Source organism: Sarcophilus harrisii, chromosome 2 (assembly GCF_902635505.1).
Source record: "Sarcophilus harrisii chromosome 2, mSarHar1.11, whole genome shotgun sequence".
NCBI classification, from domain to species: Eukaryota; Metazoa; Chordata; class Mammalia; order Dasyuromorphia; family Dasyuridae; genus Sarcophilus; species Sarcophilus harrisii.
In genome coordinates, this window is record NC_045427.1 from 614,122,213 (window position 1) to 614,147,472 (window position 25,260).

General features: G+C 36.7%; 2 protein-coding genes across 6 annotated transcripts in view; both read left to right on the forward strand.

The window, feature by feature from the left end:
* ASCC1 (activating signal cointegrator 1 complex subunit 1) overlaps nt 1-18,729 on the forward strand; it is a 103,327-nt gene extending 84,598 nt beyond the window's left edge. For all 5 annotated transcript variants that reach the window (XM_031956535.1, XM_031956538.1, XM_031956537.1 and 2 more), the window contains 2 exons: nt 17,434-17,551; nt 18,234-18,729. In XM_031956535.1, the coding sequence (XP_031812395.1) occupies nt 17,434-17,550 (117 nt within the window). In that variant the 3' untranslated portion in view covers nt 17,551; nt 18,234-18,729. The remainder of the gene's footprint in view (nt 1-17,433; nt 17,552-18,233) is intronic.
* Nucleotides 18,730-23,302: 4,573 nt separating this feature from the next.
* The window catches only part of SPOCK2 (SPARC (osteonectin), cwcv and kazal like domains proteoglycan 2), a 31,063-nt gene continuing 29,105 nt past the window's right edge, over nt 23,303-25,260 (forward strand). The window contains exon 1 of the mRNA XM_031956543.1: nt 23,303-23,858. Within this exon, the coding sequence (XP_031812403.1) occupies nt 23,658-23,858 (201 nt within the window). The 5' untranslated portion in view covers nt 23,303-23,657. The remainder of the gene's footprint in view (nt 23,859-25,260) is intronic.

Genomic DNA, 25,260 nt, shown 5'->3' on the forward strand with positions numbered 1-25,260 from the left:
TTTAAGCTTAAATTAAAAAAAAAAAAAAAAAAAAAAAAAAAAAGATGACAAACCCAGGGAGCAGAGGGTAGCAGAACAGATGGGTTTTTTTTATTTACTTCTGTCCAGAGAAACTTACCTTAGTCAAAACCTGTTTTGTCTTGATGGTTAATTACTTTTTTCTCCCTTTCAGTAATAGGAAAAATTAAAGTTATTCAAAAATTAAATAAATATTATTTAAATAATTATTAATAAAGCAATAAAATAAATAACAAAATGACATAAAATTTATTTAAATGTTGAATCATTAATATTTAGTAAAGGATGTGAGGCAGGCATAATAGTGCATTAGAGAGCTAGTCCTAGAACCAAGAAGCCCCATGCTCATCTTATATTGTGACCTCTCAGGCAAGTCATTCAAGTTGCAGACTCTCTAGACTGCACTCTAATAATATAACACAATACAATACAGAGAAGGTACTGACTAGCATTGGTAGAAGAATTTCTTCATCCAGGAATTCTTTATATCGATGAAATTATAGGTTAAGTAACTTTCTATCCTATTACAACTATTATCACTACTAGCACTTAGGTAATACTTTAAGATTTTTAAAAAGTTTACCAGAATCATCTTATTTTTGTCCTTATAATAATCCTGGGAGGTAGATGCTATTATCTTTCCTATTTTGCAGATGAGTAAGCCAAGGCAGACAGATTAAATGACTAGCTCAGAGTTCAACTATTAAGTAGCTGAGGCTGGATTTGAACTCAGAGTTTCCTGAGTATTCCTCTAGAGGGCTCTTATGCACTGAACTATTTCTATTTAGTAAAGAATAACATCAATTTGTATTCAAGTGAAATGCTTCCTCTGGTTTTCAGTTCATCTCCTCTTCTTTCTCAGTGCTGGTAATGTATTAAGGATATTATGAATGTTGTCAGTCTGGAATTTTGACTTTTTAAAATATCCCATATCAAATATTTGCCAAATGTTGTATAGCTCTTTATTCAGTCAACAAGTATGAAATCCTTACAATGTACTGGCCATTTTGCTAAGCACTGGAAATACAAGTAAAGCAAAAGCAGTCCCTGACCTTAAGGAGCTTACTTTATAACAGGAAAACAACGTAATATATATGTAGGTATATAAATGATGTATGCAAAACAAGATAAACTTTGAGGATGAGGCAGTTTTGACCAAGAAGAATGGCAACATCCTCATAGAGAAATTGATTTTCAAACTGAGTCTTGAAGGCATCCAGAAATTCCAAAAGATGGAAATGAGGAAGCAAAGGACATTCCAAGCATTGAAGATGTCACTGCAGATGTCTGGAGTTGGGAGGTAGAACATCCTGTGTGAGAGACAACAATTAGGCTGGTATACCTGAGCCCTATTATGGGGGAAGGAGTAAAGTGATAGAAGACTGTAAATCTAGAAAGGGCCAGAGTAGGAATAATTTTGTCAAGTAAAGGAGCTTTGTTTGGCCTTAGAGATAGTAGGGAATTACTAGAGTTTATTAAAAAGGGGAGGGTGACATGATCACACTTATACTTTAGGAAAAATATCTTTTTTTTTTTTTTTTTTGCTGAGGCAATTGGAGTTAAGTGACTTGCCCAGGGTCACAAAGCTAGGAAATGTTAAGTGTCTGAGGTCAAATTTGAACTCAGATCTTCCTGACTTCAGGGCTGATGTCATCTAGCTGCCCCAGGAAAAATATCTTTAAAATTTTTTTAAGGGCCACTAGTGGCTCAATGGATGAAGCACCAGCCCTGAAACGCCCTGAGTTCAAATCAAACTTACCACTTCCTAGCTGTGTGACCCTGGGCAAGTCAATCCCAATTGCCTCAGCCAAAAAAAAAAATTATTTTTAATATTCATTTAAATTTTTTTTCAAATTCTCCTCCTCCAGATCCTCCTTCACCACTGAGAAGGCAAACAATATAATATCAATTGTACATGCAAAATTATAAAAAACATATTTCTATATTAGCCATGTTGCCAAAAAAAAAAAAAAAGACAAGAAAAATAAAGTATGCTTTAAAGCATGCAAAATTCACCTGTCCTCTCTCTGAAGGTGGATAATACTTTTGTCATAAGTCCTTTGGAATCATCTTGAATCATTGCGTTGCTGAGAACAGTTAAGTTATTCTCAGTTGATCATTATACAATATTGCAGTTACAGTGATCTCCTGGTTCTGCTCATTTCACATTGCATCAGTTCATATAAGTCTTTCCAGGTTTTCTGAAACCATCCCCCTTATTTCTTACAGTACAATAATATTCTATCACAATCATATACAACAATTTGTTCAGCCATTCCCCAATTAATGGGTACCCTCTTACTTTTCATTTCTTTGGCACTCAAAAGAGCTGTTATAAATATCTTTGTACATGTAAAACCTGTAAAAATCACTTGCAGCTGTGTGGAAGGGTATACTGAATTGGAAAGAGACTTGAGACAGGGAGACCAGTTGGAAGATTATTACAATTATCTAGGAGAAAGATGAGGAGAGCCTGTGCTTTTTTAAAGATCAGATTTTTAAACAACAGCAACAAAAACAAAAAAGCTGACTCTTATAACAGCAGAGTTGTATGTTTGAATGGGACAGAAAAGGTTTGTGTTTCAGGATCTCTCAGAGGATTATTATAAAATAACAATAAGGAGGGAACTCTTGTTCCTTGTACTCCTTAGTGGATTTAAGTATCATGACATGGTTCTTTTTTATTGAATTTTTTTCCTGTTGAGCATATTACTTTCTGGACAACAACAACAAAGTGCCTTGTTTTTCTATGTATTAGACTTCAGATTAAGTAATCACATTTTTTTTTTTAAATCTTAAAGTTTGGATTTACTCTTTTTTTCCCTCATTCAAATGTCTTATTAAATGGGTTCACTTATTTAATTTGTATCCTTTGGTTCCTAGGATTTGGATAAATTTCAGCTGGCTGAGATATAGCCATCCAATTCTTAAATCATTTACAAGAAAAGCAAAAGGGATGTCTTTGTTCCTCACCCTTCTTAGAAGTATTCTTTTATAAAATATAGTATATTATGAACTTAATCAAAATCAACAACCTGGAACATTTTAGTATATGAAAGAAAAAAAATTGCCTTTGAAACTGGATTTGTGTACAGTTTTTTTAAAGCATAAAATATATATTATATATATATAATAAAGTAATATAAAACTTTTGTTTCCCCGTCTGAACTTCCTTTTGCTTTGATATTTTTGATTTGATATGATTTGATATTTACATTGATACTTTATGTATACATGTGTGTGTGGGTGTGTGCATGTGTGACATGCTACCTACCATTTCCTCAGTTGTTATTCCTGGTTTTCATCCCCACCTCTGCTCCTGTTGCCACCCTGAAATACTTATTTGTATAAATAGTCAAGGAAAACATCCATATATTGTCCACGTTTTAAAATGTGTGACTATTTCTGCTCCTCTAGTTTATCACCTCTTTGCCAAAAGGTAAGTGTTATACTTACGTAATGGTGTTATACTAAATCTATTCTTCATCTCCAGTCTCTCTGTTCCTTAGTACTTTCCCACCTATCACTCTTGCTAATTTCACCTTACTTTCCACCTTTTCTGATTTGGCCTCTGTAGTTAAGCAGTTAGTTCAGTTCTTCCTTGTCCTATGTTCTTGAATTGATTACCTCCCTATTTTGTTGAAACCCCAATATTGGCTTACTTTTGTCATTTGCTCTTACCTGCTGTTGAACAGAGCTGGAGGAAATCCTCTAACCAAATTGATCAGGTTTGTCACAAGTTTCTTATAAGCATAATAGTCCATCTGATCTCACCTTCTCATCTGAGCCTTCACCACCATCAGCAATTATTCCTTAATTGATTCTCTGTCCTTTTCCTAGAGGCAGTTTTAAATCTTAAGTTTCCTTCATTACTTTCTCTCTACCCATCTCAATTGAGAACTTCCCCTTTCCAGCTGCCAGAAAAGGAAACAGCCTTTGCTTAATCCTACTTTCTACTAGAAAGGAGGACTTAACTTTTGGTCAATCCCCCCTTCTTCCAGCAGGGAAGTTCAGTCTTTTGAAAAATCTAAAAATCTTATGATTATTTTATTCATCTAAATTATCTGCTACTAAGTGATAGTCTTCTCAGTTCTATTAACTAAATTTCTATGGTAACTTAGATGTAAGAGACTATATTAGTCTGACTTAGTTTAGGGTTAGCTCTTCCTAAATAAGGGAACCTACATCCTATAATAAGAGTAAAAATAAATAAATAAATATCTTGAGGTGTGAGGAGGTGAGAACCTGTACCAAGGTGGTGTCAGAGGAGAGAAAAGGGCATAATATGTGAGAGATCTTATAAAGGTAAAGTTGGTAGGCTTTTGTAACAGATTGGATGAGGTGGTGGGGAATTGGTGAGAGAATGAGGAATCTGGTATGATAACTAGCTTGTTAAATTGGGTGGCTGGGAGGATAGTGCTGTCCTCAATAGTAAAAGGCAAGGTAGAAAGGAAAGGAGTATTCTTGGGGAAAGATAGTGATTTCAGTTTTAGACATGTCTATTTAAGATGTCTTTAGCACATCTCAGTTTAAGATATTCAGTAGACAGTTTAGGATATGAGACTGGAGGTCAGAATTAGTACTGGAGAAGTAGATCTGAGAGACAGTTGCATAGTGGTAATACTTGAATCCATGGGAACTGATAAGTTCACAAAGTGAAGAGGAGAAGAGAAATTGGCCCAGGACAGAACCCTAGTGGGATACCTCTTGTTAGCATGCGTGACATGGATGAAGATCCCATAAAAGAGACTGAGAAGAGTAATCACATAGGTAGGAGGAGGGTTAAGAAAATACAATACCATGAAAACCTAGAGAGAAGAGAAGATCAAAGAGAAGTGAATGAGCAGCAGTGTCATTGACTTCCCAGAGGTCAAAAAGCATGAGGTCATTGTAAGAAAAGGTCATTAGATTTGGCAATTAAGAGACCATTAGTAACTTTGGAGAGAATGGTTTCAGTGAATGATGACGTAGAAAGCAAGATAGCAGAATTAAGAAGAGAGGAAGTGGGGCATTTATTGTAGATAGTCCTTTCAAAGAATTTAGTCATAAAAGGCAGGATATAGGAAGATAGCCTAGTAGATTAAGTGATCAAGTGAGAATTTTTTGAGGATGGATGAGTCATGGACATGTTTGTAGGTAGTAAGGAAGCAACCAACAGAGACTGAAAATTAGTGAGAATGGGGTAATCTGCTAGAGAAGACAAGATGGAAGACAGGAATCACTTGTACATGCAGGAGAGTTTACCTTGACAAGGAAAAAATTCACTCCTTTATGTGAAATTGGAGTGAAGTAGGAGATAGTGGCGAAAGACGTAGGCATATGAGAAGAGAAAAGGGAGCTTTCCATGAATGGCCTCAATTGTTTCAATAAAATATGAGACGAAGTTTTCAGTTCATAGAGTTAGGGTAAGAGGAGCTGTGGGAAGTTTGAGGAGGGATGAAGAAGTTTGGAAAATTCAACTGTTGTGTTGAATGAGGTAGTAAAGTAATTAGAGAGGCATTATAAAAGAATTGCCGTTGCAACAGTGAAGTCTCAGTTGAGGTTATATAACAAACTTTCTGAGACCTTTTTAACAGGTTTCATGATTTTCTCCAGCATCATTCAGCATGTTGTAGGAATGAAGGCAGCAGATGGCAAAAGTGATCCAAGACTCAAATTTTGCAGGGAAAGTATGATAGCAATGAAATGGGGAAAAGGTACAATAGAAGAGTTGAAGTGGTTCATTAGGAGTCAAAAAGGGAGAAGGAGAAGAGTTTAGCTGGAGCTTGGATCATGATTTGAGAAAAAACTGAAGGGTTGAGGGATTGGATGTCAAGTGTAAATAAATAATTAGATGTGGAGTTGCAGGGCAGAAGGAGAGGTAGAATGACAGCATTGTGATCAGATAAGAGGATTTCAGAATTAACAAATGTGGAAATGGTACATTTGTGGGTGTTGGTTTATACCATCCTCATCTTTGGCCAAGGTAAGGTGGAAGAATAGGTCATATGAAACAAGTAAATGGAGGAACTGGAAGGTTAGGACATTTTGGGGAGTATCTGTATGTATGGTTAAGGCTTCTTGATCTAATGAGATAGCACATAATTTGTGGTTAATAAGTCTTTGTTCCTTTCCCTTTCCTTCCCCCGGTATGAGGATAAGAGTTGAGGAAGAAAGCAACTTGACTTTCTAAAATGCAGGTTTGACCAGGTCATTGTCCTGTTTATTAAACTTCTAACATCAAATATAACTTCCTCTTTTTTGATTTTCTAGTTTTTTTTTTTAAGAAAATAAAACTTTTATTGAAATTTTTTGTTTCTTTCAGAAATATAGTTATCCCTGGTATCCTCCACTTCTTCCTCCCACAGTCATCCTTATATGGGTGATGTAGACATCAGGTGATAGTAAGCAACAAAAGTTGGGTTTGGTCATGTGAAAAATTCACAATGGCCATTCTCTTTGGCAAAAGTACATTTATTTACGGAAAGGGGTTAGAGACAAAATAAAGGGATATAGTAGACACCGGGAATGGCAAATATGAAATAGAGTTGGGAGAGCATATGATAAAGTTCCTCAGGGGAACTTACGATTACTCAGTAAAAAGCACCCCATGGGTTTGAGGTTGGGGCCATGCCCTTAGCTTCCAGGTTAAATCCTGAAAGAATCTTGGCACCCTAAAAGAGCTAGTTGTATGTGGGATTGGGAAGCATAGTGGGGTTAGGGGAGATACCACATAGCATGGGGGAGAGGTAAGGAAAAAGATGTGAAGAGGCAGAGTGCTGTGCCAGGCTGACCCAGAAGAGGGCAGCAGTGATGGGATGGCCCATAAGTAGATTTTATAAGGAAAATTTAATCTTATGCACATTACTAGGATTTCTGACAGGACATGCTTGAAACCTCTGCAAAGAAGGGGTCTCAGGGGTCTGATATAACTTGGATTTCTAACTGGACGACCTGCCCAGAAGGTGGGATCATGGAGCTAAACTGATCTCTATCATTGCCTTTCCCTGTTTGCCTCAGGGATCATTTCTTTAGTTTCTTTCTGTGTAGCACATCATTCAGGACCTCATCATTCCCACATGACAATTGAATTTTTTAAAAGAGGAAAAAAAGTCAGCACAGTTGATTAATATATTGAAAAGAATCTCTCTCTTCATTTGAGTTCCACTTGATCTTTATAATTTTGTTATTTACCTTTTTTTTGATATGTAGTAGTTATTGTTTATTGTTTTCTTGGCTCTGTTTGCTTCATATATATATATTTCCATGTTTCTGTTTTCATCATATATCTCATTTCTTATAGCACAATAATATGCCATTACATTCATATATCACAATTTGTTTAACCATTCTCCAGTTGAAAGGCATCTCTTTTATTTCCAATTCTTAGCTATCATAAAAAGTGCTACTACAAATATTCTGGAATATATGGGGACTTTTTCTTGTTGATGGTTTTTTTGGGGATAAATTTGTTTCAGTTTTCATATCCTTCATAACCTGGTCTCAACCTTTTCCACTTATTATGCATTACTCCCATTCCTGTACTTTTTGGTTCAGCAAAACTAGGTTTCTTCTTATTCCTCATACTCCCATTTCCTATGTCCAAGTAATACTTTTTACATAAAACCTTTTTGAGATTTCCCTCAATTTTTCCTTACGTTTATTTTGTATGTAATTTCTGCTTATATGCACATATGTATTTATATACACATTGTCTTCCCAGTAGAGTGCAAGTTCCTTGAGGAAAATGACTTTCATTTATGTATTTGTATCCCTGATGTTTTGCACAGTATCAAGAAAGAGTGTTAATAAAAGCTTGTTAGTTCATTTATTTCAGACTTTAGTAAGAAGTTTTGTTAGGATCCCTCATTGTAACTTAAAGGTGGTAGAATTGAATCTTAAATTGAGCCATATTTCAAAGATTCCATATGAGTGGTTTATATATCATTATCTTTATTTTCATTACTTTAGTAATCTTATAGCAATTTGGACATTAATCATGAATGTAATACTCTTATTAGAGATAGATACTGTGAGAACTATCTAAAATACTGCCTTCTATTATTGAAGCGATCAAAAAATGGAAGATCATTATTTATTCCTCCAAGATGTTTCATCTGCTGACCAAAAATAATGATTTTACTTAAATGTTCTTTAGTCTCCATATTTGGTTTAGCTGCTTTACATTTTCCACATAATTATTTTTTGGCATTTACATGATCATTGTTGCTATTGCTTTTAATACTGTTAATTCATATTGAGTATACTTTCTTGGTGAACAATGAGACTAGGAAAGTTGTCATTTAAATATTCCTTGTAGAGTTAAAAAAAAAAATGTTGCCACTCTTAAGATTTTTGAAATAGGGATCAAAATGTTTTGTATCTCAAAAGGTTATTTATTAAATACTATGTACTATACACTGTGCTAAGTTCTAGGAATACTAATACTAGCAAAAAGACAGTACTTGCTTTCTAGGAGCTTTCATTCTAAAAGGAAAACACAGTACTTTAAAAGAAAGCTAGAAGACTGGCAGAAGAGGAAGCTTTGGAAGATATAGCCTATGTGAGAAGGCCCTGAGGAAGAAGGGCAGAGAACTAATGAGAGAAATTGGAGGTTGGACCAGATTGAGTGTCAGCCTGGCTACAATGAGGCACTGCCACAATTATTATGGCCATCGTGATTAATAATAATAATAATAATAATTACATTTCATTTGATAATACTGTGATAATTCACCATCAAGTGGCTGCCACAGATCATAACATTTCCCTCTTACATTTAACCAAACCAAGGTTCAGAGGGGCTTGTCCATAGTCACATAGCTCATTGTCTTCAGAGGTAGAATGTGAATTTAGACTTTCTTGCCTCCACGTTAGCTCCCTTACCATTATACCATTCTGTCTTCTAAATACTAGTTAGTGGTTAATCTGAGAATATTGTCTGCCTTCTCAGGAGCATGTGATCATTCTTATAGTCTCTCTTTACTTAATTCTAGTATATTTGCTATAACTCTTTAAAGCAAAGGAAATTCTCAAATGGAATAGAAATTGAGGCCACCTGGCATCAAGGATATTGGCATATAAGAGGAAAACAGGAGAACTACTTGCTTTGACATCTCACACTCAACATGTCCAAAATAGGATTCATCATCTTTTTTCCCACACTCATCCTGTTTTTGTCAAGGGATTCCGCTGCTCATCTAGTCACTCATTTCCTATATACAATCATTTTTTTTTTCAAGTTTTGTCTGTGAAATCCATTTCATTTTTTCCACTTACCAACTACTACAATGCTTTAGAATCTCATTACCTCTTTCCTTGAATAACTTCTTAATTTCTTTCCCTGCTACTTATCTTCACATAGAGATTGCAACATTACTTTGCCCACACACTTTCTATCCTAGCCAGTCTGGCCTACTTGATATATCCTATATGTAGTATTTCATCTCTCACTTTCATGCTTTTGCATGGGCTATTCCCTATTTCTGAAATGCACTACTTTACACTTGTAATTTTTAGAATCCTTCATTTCCTTCAAAAGATCATTTAGGCACCACCTCTGAAAGGATGCTTTTTTTCTATTTCTTCAATTGTTAGTGGTCTTTCATTCCCCCCAATTACTTTGTATACATTTTATATATTATCTGTGTACATATTGTTTTCCTTTATTATGCATTTTCATTTATCTAGCATTTATTTTTCTCCTGCTCATCTCTTTCATCTTTTCTCCTTCCCAATTGGTAAATGCTTTTATTTTACAAACTTGAATCAGACAGATCCTTATATATCTTGGAAACGTGACTTTTATCATAGAAATTTGTTACCAAAAAATTTCCTTACTTAACTCTTTGTCTTCTCATCTTAGCTATGTATATTTACATATGCAAAATTTTTATGTAATCAAAATAATCCATTTTATCTTTTGTGATCTACTCAGAATATAAGCTCTTAATGCCAAGGATTATGTTATTTTTTTGTTTTGTATTTCTAGCATCTAACAACTCTAGACTTATAGTGGACATTTAGTATTTGCTTGAACTGCTCAAGTGAATTGAGTTACCTATATCCTAAGTTTATTTCCTTAAACCATTCCCTGATTTTTTCCACTCTCTGATTTTTGCCATTGAAGCTTTTTTTCATCACCCAGATTTGAAACCTTGAGGTTATCCTTAATTTTTCTTCAATGTTTCCTCTTCCCCCATATCTGAGTCGTCAGTTTCTCTGAACTTTTCTTTCATAATAATGTTCATATATGCCTTTTTCTAGTTCTCATAATCTTATGCTCAGATTAGTTTCATAATTAGTCTTTTTGTCTTCCATTTTATAACCCCTTCCAGTATGTACTATACATCACTACCATATTAAGCTTCTTAAAACATCGATTTCATTATTATTCCTCTTCCCAGAAATCTTCCTTGGGTTCCTATTAGAATGCAAAGTCCAAATTGTACTTAACTGCTCAGTTAAAAAATCTAGTTCAAACTTTACTTTCCTTTTTAAAAATGCATTTTTATTGATTTCCTTTTCTTTAATATAGTATCATAGTTTCTCCCAGTATTTTTTCTGGAATGTCTTTCTATATATCAAATAATATTTTTAAGTCAAAAAAAAAAAATCAGCACGACTGATCAGTACATTAGAAAGTCATAAAATATGTTCGGCTTGCAACACTTGTGGACCTTCCACTTTTTCAAAGGGGCATCATAATTTTGCAACATTCACTTTTTTATGGTTCTGTTTACATTGTTGTCTTGTGTATATTTTCTTAGTTGTGGTTATTTTGATTTTCATCAGTTCATGTAGATTTGTACATTCTTAAAGCACAATGATATTTTGTTACATTCGTGTACCACAGTTTGTTTAGCCATTCCAAAATCAGTGAGCATCTACTTTGTTTCTAATTCTTTGTTATCACAAAAAGTGCTACTTTAAATATTTTTATAAATATAGGGACTTATTTCTTATCTTCAAGACATCTTATCCTTGGGGAATAAGCCTAATAATAGAATTCTTGAGTCCAAGGATATGGATGTTTTAGTCATCTTATTTGTATAATTTCAGATTGCTTTCTAGAATGGTTGTACTGATTGATAGCTCTATCAACAATGAACCAAGTGTTCACCATCTTCCCACAATCTTTCTACATTGATTAGACCCATCTTTTATCATCTTTGCCCCTTTGCAGTGTGTGAAGTGAAACTTAATAGTTGAGTTGATTTGAATACTTATTATTAGAGATTTGGTACATTCTTTCATGTGGTTATTAATAATCTGTAATTTTTCTTTTGAAAATTGTTTGTTCATATCCTTTGATCACTTAATGATTTGTCTAAGACCAAAATGGCTTTTGGTGATAGACATACGCACATATACTCATATATCTATAAGATAGGTATGTGTATATATATATATGTGTGTGGTTTGTATGTATTAGATACCAAATCTTTATCAGAGAAATTTGATACAAAGACATTTTTCCATTTGAGCATTTCTTTCTAGGTGCATTGATTTTGTTTGTACATCAACTTTTCAGATTCATGGGATCAAAGTTATCCATTTTGTATTTTGTGATTGCATTTGTCTCTAGTTTGGTTAAGAATATTTCTTTAAAAAAGAAAAGGAAAAAGGAATAAATCTTCTACTCATGGCTGTAAGAGTAAGTTTTTTAAAATAATGTGATCTTTAAAATTAAGGTCACTTATACCTTTAAAATGTATTGTGAAGTGTGGTGTCAGATATTGGTCTAAGCCTAGTATCTGCCATATTTATTTCCAGTTTTCCTAGCAGGTTTTAATCAAATAGGTTTGCTTATCTTGGTATATGTGCTGAGCCTTGAAGAAAACTGAAAATTCTAAGAAGCAGTATATTACAGGCATGGAGGGATAGTCTGGACAAGACACAGACACTGGAAGGGGAATTTCCAATTTGGGAAACCTTAAGTAGTCCAATTTAGGTCAAATGCAGAGTGCTTGAATTTGAGTAATAAGAACAAAGGCTGGAATGGTGGATAGAGTGAGGCTATGAGAATAAATATTCTGTTTATTCTTAGAGGAAAACAAAGAGCAACTGAAGTTTCTTTTACATGAACATGATAAGGTCTGACTTGTGCTTTGGGAATGTGAATTTTGCAGCTTTGAAGGATATATTGGAGAGAGACAAAGATGAGATACTCACTGGAATTTAGGAGAGCAGTTAGTTGGCCACTGTAAAAGGTGATAAGAGCTTCCATCAGGTGGTGCTTTTGGGAATGGATAAGAGGGAATAGATTTTTAGAGATGTTATAGAGGTATATTTTACAAGACTTGTAGTTGATTGAATATTGGAATGAGTTGTAGAGAGTAAAAATGAAGAGTCAGGAATGGCTTTTAGGTTATGAATTTGAGTGACGTAAGAGAAATAGGGAAATAAAAAATTTTTAGTTCAATAGGCCATTATTAGTTCATGGAGCTAGAGATCAGCAGATGGCTGGATATATAGATCTGGGAATCATCTGTGTAGAGATGATAATTCAACCCACCAAAGCTAATGAGATCAGTGAAAGACTGTAGAGATAGTCCATGAGAGAGCTATTCAGGAACATCCTGAAATAAACATATTTTGGGGGGGGTGTATGTGTGCGTGTGTGTGCGTGTGTGTGTGTGTGTGTGTGTGTGTGTGTGTGTATACTTAAGAAGTATAACATGGATGATTGTGGATGGATGGGTAAGAAGAGGACCATGAGAGAGCAATACAGTTATCCTTTTTACATGTCGAGGGTTAGGAGCATGACATCCTTGAGAGCAGGAAAATCTGAGTAAAACTTGTTGGCCTTCACTTTGTACTAGGAAAGAAGTCTGAAATGTTTCTTTTTCCCTTACGGCATGTTTATAGTACCTTATTATAAAATTAGGGTTGATATACAAAATTATACAAATATTTTATGCATTTCTGACTTTCTAACCTTTTCTATTTCTTTTGTTAGCCTTCTTGTGTCATCTGTTGCTTCTGCAAAATTCCCCCCAAATTTCTGTTTAATTTCTTATGCTGACCCGTGATATATTAAAATCATGATGGGCAAAGTCACATTGTGGAAGGGAAAATTTTTGTATTATAAAAACTAGGAGCTGAGGGTATATCCAAGAGAAAACGTAATCACAGAGAGGTTGGGAAGAATGAAAACAAAGTTGTATTGATAATATATATTTTTTTACATCAGTGACCTCCAGATGTATCCCTCTAACTCCAAAGAGCCTTCCCTTGTAGCAAAGAAAACAAAGTAGATAAGCAAAACACAAGAAAAGCACACACGGATCTTATTCAACAGTGTATACAAAATTTTATACATATGTTTTCTATCTCTCCAGTGCTGATTGTTTTCCAAGAGGCTGTTACTCTATATATTGAACTCTTAAATATTGTAGAGGAGTATCTATGTCTATCTCCTCTTCAACTACTATAATGCTGACACCTGCAATACTTAATTCTACCTGTGACCACTTGCAAAATTTAAACAAAACAAAGAATTTTAGAGAAAAGTTAAAAGGACAAAAAACTTAGAAGACTAACCCACTAAGGATAATAGAGACAACATAGCATGGAGACTGCCATTTATAAGATAACCATGAACAATTATTGTTAAATAATCTATACCCAAACACAAGAATAAGAGAAAAGGAAATTACTTACTAGAGCATGAGAAAGTAAAAATAGAGATAAATGAAGATAAATGCTATTTTTTTAAACTAGCATTTGAGATGATGAAGATCCATTGCATTGTTGAATGGTGTGTCAAACAATGTCATTCTTAAGTGTCAAAGTTAGTATTAACATCAAGAATGAAGCTAAATAGAATGTGATTTAAAAGAACTGCAGAAATTATGTAAGACCATGATTGAAGGATATAATTCTCTATGCCTTGCCCCAAGATTTCAAGATCTTTATTTATTTGAATCCTTTTCTACTTTTATGTCCACAGACAATAGTCTATTGACTACTTTACACATTGTTTGACTTTGTGATTGGAAGACTTTCGGTTTCAGAGTTCAGTTATTCATTTATTACTAACATAGCTTTCACATCAAATTAAAGGCTAGCAAAGAAGGATTAGCATGCAGCCATTTCAAGCTGAATTTGTTCCACAAAGGGGGTAGATGTGATCTGTACAGACTGCCAAAGCCAGCAAGAGAAGTTAATTGTGTAAATCAATGCAGGCGAGAGCTAGACTCCTTTCTGAAAAAAAGACACAATGCACTACAGACTCTAAATAGATCTTTGGGGTTAAGTTGATGTCATATATATAGAAGGATCAATATTTCTTGGGTTTTGTAAAGTCAGCTTTTAATGAGCCCCTCGTGCTTCTTTGCCCATCATTGGCAGGAAGAGAAAAGGTGGTCATGACAGGAGCTCATGTTTTAGAGACAGATCTAAAATTCCATAGAGTCAAACAAATGAAAGGAGGTAGCAGTTCCTCAGAAGGGATAAACTTCACCACCTGGATTGCTGTTCAGATGTTAGCCTTGAAATTCAATTGGAAAATGCTTATATATTTACCAAAACTTTCCTAAAGTCTTGTTGCCATTCTATAGGAGAGCAATTTCCTGCATCCTCCTTAACACATGACTTTTCTAGGTGATTTTGGCTGAATTTTTCCTGTGATGAATTTTTTTTTTAATTAAAACTTTTTATTTACAAAACATATGCATGATGTTGTTTTTTTTTTTTTTTCCTGAGGCAATTGGGGTTAAGTGACTGGACAAGTCACTTAACCCCAATTGTCTCGGCAAAATAAAAAACAAAACAAAAAAAACCCCCAAAAACATATGCATGGGTAATTTTTCATCACTAACCCTTGGCAAAACTTTCTGTTCCAAATTTTTCCCTCCTTCCCCCATCTTCTCTCCTAGATGGCAGGTAGTCCAATACATGTTAAATATGTTAAAATATATGTTAAATCCAATATATGTATACATATTTATATAGTTATCTTGCTGTACAAGAAAAATTGGATCTAGAAAGAAAAAAAAAACCTGAGAAAGAACAAAGTGCAAGCAAACATCAACAGAAAGCATGAAAATGCTATGTTGTAGTCCACACTCAGTTCCACGGGCCTCTATGAGTGTAGATGGCTTTCTTCATCCTTTGATGATTTCTGTTAAAATTTTTGGGTCTGCCTTATACATGTGTTAAAAGGACATGTCCTTCTTAGATCAAGAGTTATCCCTTCTGCACATACTTGAAAGCTTTTATGGAGTAAAAGAGTTTGATTGCAGTAAAGAGCCTTTTGTCTTTACAAGCACTAACTTGAATCCATACCCAATTGAAGACGATTGAAAGAGGTTCTGGCTATTTCTCTAAAGGCATCCTTTGACTGTTTTGTTTGGATATGTACATCTTTATGTTCTCCATTAAGTTTTTGGTACACCTTGATTACAAATTGTCTTATATTCCTTTTGTTACTGGTGTGGGGAACTGCTCCAAGTATGTTATAAATGTTCTTGACTCAATATGTATTTTGTGAAATTCTCCATTTTAATGATCATTCCAACTGGCATTTTGATAGGTATTTGTGGATTTATTTGGCCAGAAACTGATTTCATAGATAGAGAGTATACCTGAGAGTGAAACTCTCTCTAACAATTCAGATCAACAACTATCCTGAAACAGTTGCTTCAGAAAAAAAAGACCTGGATCTTTGTTGTGTAGTAATTTTAAAAGTACATAATCTTTGTAAACTAGGGCTGAGAATTTTTAACCCTTCCCTCACCCTGCCCACTAGTGGTAACTATGCTGGAAGTCTCATGACTATATCTGCTTTGTTGGTAAAAGTAAAACTGAATTTTCCAACCATCTTTACTGAGTTCTTTTTGTTGACACATTTTATTTTTATTTATTTATTTTTAGGATTCATTTTATTTTTTTTCATAATTATAACTTTTTATTGACAGAACACATGCCAGGGTAATTTTTTACAACATTATCCCTTGTACTCACTTCTGTTCCGACTTTTCCCCTCCCTCCTTCCACCCCCTCCCCCAGATGGCAAGCAGTCCTATACATGTTAAATATGGCACAGTATATCCTAGATACAATATATGTGTGCGGAACTGATCAGTTCTCTTGTTACACAGGAAGAATTGTATTCAGAAGGTAAAAATAACCCAGGAAGAAAAACAAAAATGCAAACAGTACATTCATTTCCCAGTGTTCTTTCTTTGGGTGTAGCTGCTTCTGTCCATCATTGATCAATTGAAACTGAGTTAGATCTTCTCTTTGTTGAAGGAATCCACTTCCTTCAAAATACATCCTCATACAGTATTATTGTTGAAGTATATAATGATCTCCTGGTTCTGCTCATGTCACTTAGCATCAATTCATGTAAGTCTCTCCAAGCCTCTCTGTATTCATCCTGCTGGTCATTTCTTACAGAACAATAATATTCCATAATATTCATATACCACAATTTACCCAACCATTCTCCAATTGATGGGCATCCATTCATTTTCCAGTTTCTGGCCACTACAAACAGGGCTGCCACAAACATTTTGGCACATACAGGTCCCTTTCCCTTCTTTAGTATCTCTTTGGGGTATAAGCCCAGTAGTAGCACTGCTGGATCAAAGGGTATGCACAGTTAGATAACTTTTTGAGCATAGTTCCAAATTGCTCTCCAGAATGCCTGGATGTATTCACAGTTCCACCTTGTTGACACAATTTAAAAAAATTAAAAAGAAATTAGAGACACATTAAAAAAAATTTCTTACATGTTGACATGAAGAAAGCTTGGAGTTGAAAGAAGCAAGTGGATTCAATAGAACTCAGAAGTGTGATATGAGAATCAACAGAGATTATGCAATCAAGTGTAATAGAGGCATAATGTCTAGAACTTCGGAAATGATAATTCCACTATAATTTGCCTTAATCAGACTACATTGGGAGCATTGCAGTCTGTTCTGGATACCTCATTTTTGGAAGGACATTATTGATAAGCTAGAGGGTGAGCAGAACGATGAATAAGCTTTTGTAGCATGTCTTAAGAGTATTGGTTAAAAGAATTGGTGGGGGTGACAACTGTATTTAAATAATTGGAGGGCTTTCTGGTAGAAGTGGGATCAGAATTCTGCCTGACCTTATAGTAGATTGAAAGTTGTTGGGTCAAAATTTGACTGGATTGAAAAATAAATTTCCTTAAGAGTTTCAAAGCATAATGAATGGCCTTTGAAGGCTGTTTGGTGCCCCCAGTCCTTCACTCCAGATTTCCAAGGAAGGAGTGCCTACTTGAGGAGGGTAGGCTATAGAAGGAAGTTTTGCTTGTGACACCAGAGAGGAGCTCATTCTGAAACTTACTGGGGATTGTTGTAGTTTAGTACTTGTCCCTCTGGGTATTCAGATGTCTTTTTACCAAGAAGGTGCTTTGGTTCTCCTAAGAGAGCTCATTCTGGATTCTGATTCTTCTTTCAGCTTTTTGAAAACTTCAGCTTTGGGGAGCTGTGCCTTAATTCGATTCACATCTCTCAGAGGTTTTCTACAGACAGTTCTGGATACTACGCTTCCTCTGGGCAAGTGGATTTCTCTTGAGGTGCTGTATTTCTTCCTTTTGGTTTGCATCACACGTTGAATGTTTTCATGATGCAGGTGTCCAAGGGACTATCCTTATTTTATTTAGCAAGGATGGTGTGGAGTCCAGGGGATTGTGAAACAAAAACCTGTTAGGGCACGTCCATGTAAAGTAGACTTAGCATGTCCTGTCCTCTGAATGTTGAGATGATCATTAAACCTCGTCTCAGGTAAAGCAGAGATTGAATATAAGACCTTTACTTATCATTTGACGGCATGATCCATTTTCTTTTCCAAAGCCCATCTCCACAAAGTGACACATGGATTAAATAATAAAATTCTTAAACATGTATTATGGTTCTTTATTCCTTGGGTTCCTGATCTTAAATTATAAGTCCCTCCTTCAATCTCCATTTCTATTTTACAGGCTTTTGATTGATTTTGGTTTTATTATGTTTTCCAGGATTAGTGGAAGTGCTTAAAAATTCACATTATTCAGCAAATGATTATACCCTTTTGAAATCCTTTTCCTTCTAGATTGTTTTGTTTAGCACTTAAGGTCTTAATATCTAGCTTTTATGCAGTTATTGGATATAATGTTTTAAGATGAAGGAATTTCAAAAGTTTGTTCTTATTTTCCAAGATGTTGGTTTTTCTTTTTTTTTTTTTCATACAAATTTTATACCTTTACATTTATTTTTCAGATCTTTGTTTTACCTAACCGCTTAATGGAACTGCAGTCAATGTAGCGGCTTTTATTTCTCTCTTTTGGACAACAGCAGTGAAAACATTGATGATATCAGCAGGACTGTGCTAAGTTCCCTGGGAGAATGTCAGTGCCAGAACCTGTTCACTTCTTGCTGCAGACCAGTGGAGGGAAGAGTATTTACAATTCTGGCATTATCTCATTTCAGCAGTTAATTTGGTTTTCTCTTTTCACCCCTTTCCTCACTCCAAATCCCTTTCCTTTTATTTTTTGTCTCAGGGTAACTCAGAAGTTTGGGAGCTATATTTGAGGTGAATAATCGAGGCCTTCTCAAGTCTTTCCCTTTTCTCCTTCCCTCTTTTCTTCCCCCTTTCCTCCAAAGTCCAAGTACTCATTTTTTTAACAAGATCATTTGACCACATAAGGAATGCTTCTTGAGTCTTATAATGTAATTCTTTAGCTCATTTGTGAATAAATTAATTTCTAAAACTAAATGTGTGATTTTTTTTCCTTTAGTGTTTCTAAATGTCTTTTTCATAACTTTGTTCAGATTGCTTTTTTTAACCCCCCTCCACAAAAATTTGTATTCAAAAATATTTATTGTTGCTCTTTTATAGTAGCCAAGAATTGGAAATTGAAGAGATGCTTATCAATTGGGGAATAGTTAAAACAAGTTGTAGTATATGATTTATTTTTGGTAAATTATTTTTTTTATTATCGCTTTTTATATACAAAACATATGCATGAGTAATTTTTCAACATTGATCCTTGCAAAAACTTGTTTCAACTTTTCCCCTCCTTCCCTCCACCCCCTCCCCTAGATGGCAGGTAGTCCCATTCATGTTAAATATCTTAAAGTATACGTTAAATACAATATATGTATTGTTGCACAAGAAAGATCGGATTTAGAAAGAGGGTAAAAATAACCTGAAAAGAAAAAACAAAAATGCAAGCAAACAATAACAGAAAGAGTAGAAATGTTATGTTGTGGTCCATACTCATTTCCCAGTGTTCTTTCTCTGGGTGTAGCTGGTTCTGCTCATTACAGATCAATTGGAACTGATTTAGATCCTCTCTCTCATTGTTGAAGAGAGCCATGGCTATCATCATATAGTATTGTTGTTGAAGTGTATAATGATCTCCTGGTTCTGCTCATTTCACTCAGCATCAGTTCGTGTAAGTCTCTCCAAGCCTCTCTGTATTCATCCTGATGGTCATTTCTTATAGAACAATAATATTCCATGACATTCATATATGTGGTATATGATTTTAATGGAATATTGCTATGCTACAAGAATGATTTCAGAAAAACCAAATTTCACTTACATAAACTGATACAAAGTGAAGTGAGCAGAACCAGGAGAACATTGTTCATGGCAATACCGATAGTGTATAATGAATGACTTGGCTATTCTCAGCAATAAAGTGATCCAGATAATCCCAAAGGATTTATGATGAAAAAGACTACCTTACTTGCCTCCAGAGAAAGAACTGGTGGAATCTGAATGCAAATAGAAACATATTATTTTTCACTTTCTGTATTTGTGTTTTTCTGTGGTTCTGTGGCCTTTATCACAACATGAATAATATGGCAATATGTTTTGCAAGATTGAACATGTATAACCTGTCTCTGATTGCTTTCTATCTTTGGGAGGAGGGAAGTAAGAGAGGGAGAGAGAAAATTTAGAACTCAAAATTTTAAAAAAATGACTGAAAAATTGTTTTTACATGTAACTGGAGAAAAATATAAAAAAAGTATTAAAAATGCTTTCATCATAATATCTGTACCAAGTGCTATATAAATTTCAGATATTAATATTTTAAATTATTATACAATTATATAGAATTATTATGTTATTATTACTAATCTAATAACTCTGTGGTCCATCTCTATGTTGGCTTTTTTGTTTTTTCTCTTCCCTCCCCATTTAGCAAAGGACTTAGTTTTTACAACATGTATTTTTGTATTAAATTTATATTTTATGTAAACACAGACTATTCTTTCATCACTACTTAGATGGCATGTAGGAATAGGAACTTACATTATTACCTGTTTATTCCCTATCTACCCTTTTCCTTTGCTTGCTATGTAGTTATCTGTTATCTTCAGAATTCTTAAGGTGTTCAATATATGTCAGGTATGAACAATGTAGAACAGTGTTCCTAGCCTTTACAGTCATTAACTTAAACATTAGAGAAATTATAGTAAATGCTAGAATCCCAGTAAAACACCACACAATTTTTGCCTTTGTAGTTCCCTTCTAGAAAGCTGTTAATTCACTTTTCCTTTACCTAAAGGTAGCCTTAATAAGCCAACATTCTTTTGGAAATAGCAAATAGAACTGTTATTTCAGAAAAGAGAGTGACTGGTAAGTACTTGTTTTTTGTTTTTAAAATAGTGACATAAGGAAGCTTCCAAAGCATCTTTGTGGAGGATGCCAAAAATGTGTGTTCAGAATTCAAAGGTCTCCTTCTCCTCAGATTATGACTTAGTTTGAAGAGATTGGTATTGTGTATATTACTTTTCTTCCTTATTAGCACTGTCACCTTGTCATTCATACTCTGAGGAGAAATGAATCAGTTGTACAAAATATAACTTTGTGGTTTGAATCACTGACTTTGCCCACAATTCCAGGATCAAACTGACCAAATAGTTTTCAGAGAATTCTTTCACCAATCTTGAATGCTTTGAGATATATGTGGTGCTACATGTTTTTGGTATTTCCCAGAAGTTTTTTGATAACATCCAAGGAATAAATTCTATATCTTTGGTTTGGTACTTAATTGGTATTCTTGATAGTGATCAATCTTTTGAACGTAATCTCTATCTAATATCTTACTTTTCTTGACCATGCTTCAGTGTGAAGTTGTATTATTTTGCTTTGTTTGGAATTGTGTAGACATTTTCTTAAACTTGGTTCAAATTTAGTCTTATTCTTCTTGTTCCAGGAGTACCTGAAAAGAGTATCAGATGCTTTGGTAAAGTTTAGTTAAATTGTAAAAACCTGAAATGGTAACAACTGAGCAAGTTTTAAAAATTTGGTTAAGTTTGTTTCCTTTTAGGAGAGAGATTGAGTAATTTGAACAGTCTCTCTTACATAAAATTTTAAGGTTTTCTTTCTTAAAACTAAATTATTATCCATTTTTGGTGAGGTTTTCTGTCAACTCATCATGTTCTACCCTCCACTCCCAATTCTAAGCCAGTTTGGAAAAATGAAATTTTCTTTTACAGCTTTAGTAATGGCATATTTAAAAACCTTGATCATTTACTTAATTTCAATATAGAATTCTTATTGATTTAGCTTTAAGGTCCTTTAAAAGGGAAGTCATTATTCTAGAGCTATGCAGAGGATTATGGGAACTATCTTAAGGTCTTTGAGTACCTGGACCTCAATTTCTTGATGGGAGTGGCTTGTTGACCTTTCCAGATTCACAGCTGGACTGTTGCTTTTTACCCCATTGTGTGAAGGGGTTTCATTTAAGATTGGAATGTACAGAGCAGAGCTAGAATTTCCACTTCAAATTTAGTCCAGTATGTTAGCAGCTTAACAGTTGGGGAACTGATATATACAGAAATGCCTTTAGCTTTCCTTACTGAAAAGCAAGACCTAGTGGTGGATAAATAAATGGAGTAGCTCAGTGATCTCAAGCACTATGTGGGTCCACAGTCCTCTGCTTCCCTGCCAAAACAGAGCAAGACTGCTAGTTGGGATTAGATGAAGGCAGCAGTGCCTAGGACCCTTAATCCAGTACCACCTCTTAAGGAATTGGAAAAATAAATCAATAAAACTCAGAAATGGATCTGTGATTTTCTGCTTTCCCAATGGGACTCCAGTCCAAATCACTGATTATTCATATTTAATTCCCAAGCAGACCAAACCCAAGCTAAATGTAAAAATGTTAATCCTCCCCTCCTCCCACCTCTTCAAAGATTGAGATGTTTGTCAGTTCTGTTCAATTTTTTTCAGGCCATAATGGCAATTAAATTTGAATGAAAATATAATTGAGGCCTGAGAGTTAACATGTTTTATGTTGTTAGATTATCTGCTTCCTTTTTCTATTTATTTGTAATGTAAACGCCTTACTCCTCTTCTGATTTTAAGGTGGTGCTCAGATTCCTGCTTTCCCAGATTCCAACAAGCAATCCAGTTACGGGGGCCATTTTGCACACACACTCTCTGAGTACACACACACACATACACACACGTGTATTGTAATATGTATATATAATTTTTCATTCTTTATATTTTCTTTTTTGAAAGAAAAATAAGAGTATCTTAGCCTCCTCCCCCTAATTAATAGTTCACTATGTCCAATTTGAGGTGAAGTCCAATGAGGAAATAAAACCATTCAGAATATCAAGAAGGCAGCCTCTTGGCATGTGAAATGGACAGACTTTTTCTTTTTAGAATTGTCTTGGTGAGAACTGACAAAAGGACTGATCTGATAGTCCCCAACCAGCTGCTTGGGAAGGAAGGACATCTGTCTGTTTTCTATCCATTCAGTTTCTAGCCCTTGTGCCTTGAAAAGAGCATGTGAGTCTGAAGATCAGCAACCAGTTCTCAGCCCCCTTTTGTCTTATGGGAGTAGTCACCTATTACCATAATCTAGTTGAACCCAGCTGTCTTGCTGAGGGGAAGCACTGAGGTTTACCTGTCCCAGACAGCTCTAGTCTCTGAAGTCTGGTCTTGGAGTGAGGGGGGGGAGGGGAGGGAGAGGAAAAACTAGAACAAAATACCCTTTTAGACATCTGCCCTTGGTTCTACAAACCAGAAATTCCTACAGCTTCCTCAAGAATCCCAACCTTGCTGGGAGGATGGGCCTTGCCCCTTCCTACCCTTTGTCCTTCTGGGAAGTCTGTTAAGGCAGTGGCCACCATGGGACTCAGATTCCCTTGTTTTTGCTGGGTCAGGCTGGATTATTGCTCGGGTTTGTTTTTCTGATCTGGTCGTTTTGCTTGGAAATCTCAGCCTCTAGTTTTTCTGTGCTCCTGTTTTCTCAATCTCACTATCTCAGTATCTCAGACTCTTCCTTTCTCCCCCGCTTCCCCCCTCCCCCCTCCTTTTTTCCTCAAGCCAGGTATGATGATGTCAAACATGATGCTGATGCTACAGTTACAGACACAGCCCCTTCTGGCGCAGCCTCTCTGATTCTCTGCCTTTCTGCTTCCAGCTCTGGGGGTTTTCAGACAAGTGCATCTCCTAATCAGGTCACATTTCATCCAGGACCCACCATCCATCTCTTCCCCCAGTCATTTCAGTGGTGGAGGAGGAAGAGAGAAGACGACTTTTGGCTGCGTTGTGGTGGGAGAGGGTAGAAAATCAAGGCAAAGAAAAATTTTTTAAAAACCCCAAATCAATTCTCCCTCTTCCAAAAAAACCCCCCCAAAACAAAGACTAACCAACCCCAATCCAGATCAAAGATGAGCGCTGGGGGTTTTGGGCTGCGGCTGCTGCTGCTGCCTCTTCTGCTCATTGCCGCCCCTGCGCCGGGCTCGGCGGAGGGGGACTCCAAGGGGGTCAAGGATGGCGAGACCCCTGGCAATTTCATGGAGGATGAGCAATGGCTGTCGTCCATCTCCCAGTATAGCGGCAAGATCAAGCACTGGAACCGCTTCCGAGACGTGAGTCTGCAAAGCCGCAGCCCCGCGGCGGCGTGGGACCGTGCCGGGGGAGAGCGGGGTGGGGTGGGGTGGGGTGAGTAGCAAAGAACCGGGCTGTCCAGCTGGGATGAGCTGCAAGGTGAGGGCCCTGCCCGGCGCCCGGCTCCCCGGAACGGAGGAGATGGGCATTTCAGGTGCACCGGGCTGAAGCTGGGCGATGGGAGTGGGCTAGGAGAGTGGCTTAGGGCTCTGCAGCAGTGGAGACGGCCGGGGCACCGGGCAGCGGGAGGGGGGTTTGGTGCAGAGCCCGAGCGGCCGAGAGGTTGGCAGCCGGGAACCGGGAGCCAGGAGCAGGGGAGCGGCGGCGGCGGCGGCGTGTTGCAGCCAGCAGTTTTCGCGGCAGAGCCTCCTAATTGCCTCGGCAGTGAGAGTAAACAACATACACCCGGAGCTCTTGCCAAGCTGCCAGCTCGCCGCCGCCGCCGCCGCAGCTCCTCAGCCCCCGCGGGGCTGGCGGTGACCCTCACCCTTATTCCTCTCCTTGAAGGCGAGGGAGGTGGGAAGACCCAGCGCTAGCCTCTCCTTCCAGTCCGCGAGAACCCCAGAGATTCAGCCCTTGGGGGGCGGGGGTCTGGAATCTCGGGCAGGAGGGGTGGGGTCAGCCTTTGGGGCCATTTAGGGTTAGAGGAAGGGGAGCATGAGGAAGGGCTTTTCTCACCTTCCCAAGTAAGGGTGGAGAACTATTTTGTTTTTTTTGGGGGGGACAGTAGAAATTAGGGTGGTCGTAGAGGGCAGGGGAAAGGAGATTGTCTCTTCTTCGAGGAGGTCTCTGTGCCCTGCTCCTTTTGTCGATTCTAATTTCCTGCCCCTCTCCTGAACGCCCAACCTCCGACTTGGCTCAAACGGATGTAGCCAGAGGGGGGTTGGGGGCTCCCGAACCACTAGAATAAGGTAATGGGCTTGAGAATGTATGGGGGAAGGGAAACTTCCCCGGGCCATTCTGGGCCCCTTTACTCAGGCCCTAATGTAGGGAGGTGACAGCCGTGGGCCCGATTTTATGTTTTAAATCTTTGATGAGAGAACGAAGCTCAGCCAAGGGATGCTGTGAGTCCTAGTAAGAGGATTTGGTTTGGGGAAGGAGCTGCATAATTGAGGGCCTGGTTGGACTGGAGCATGTTGAAAGAGAGAAGGGAGAGCCTTTCTGTATCCACTCCACTCAGTCCCTACTCTCCCCGTGGTCAGGGCTTTGCGGTGAAGGAGGGGCTGGGGGTGGGGGAGGAAGTTGCAGGGATTGTGCAGACTGGCTCCTGGGCCAGTGTTGATGCAGCACTTTGTTTACTGGCACCTGTAGATCAAAGAGGAGAAAGAAGGCAATTTTCCCAGAAGTGCCATCTCCTGGGAACCTTAGGTTGTAGGAAGGGAA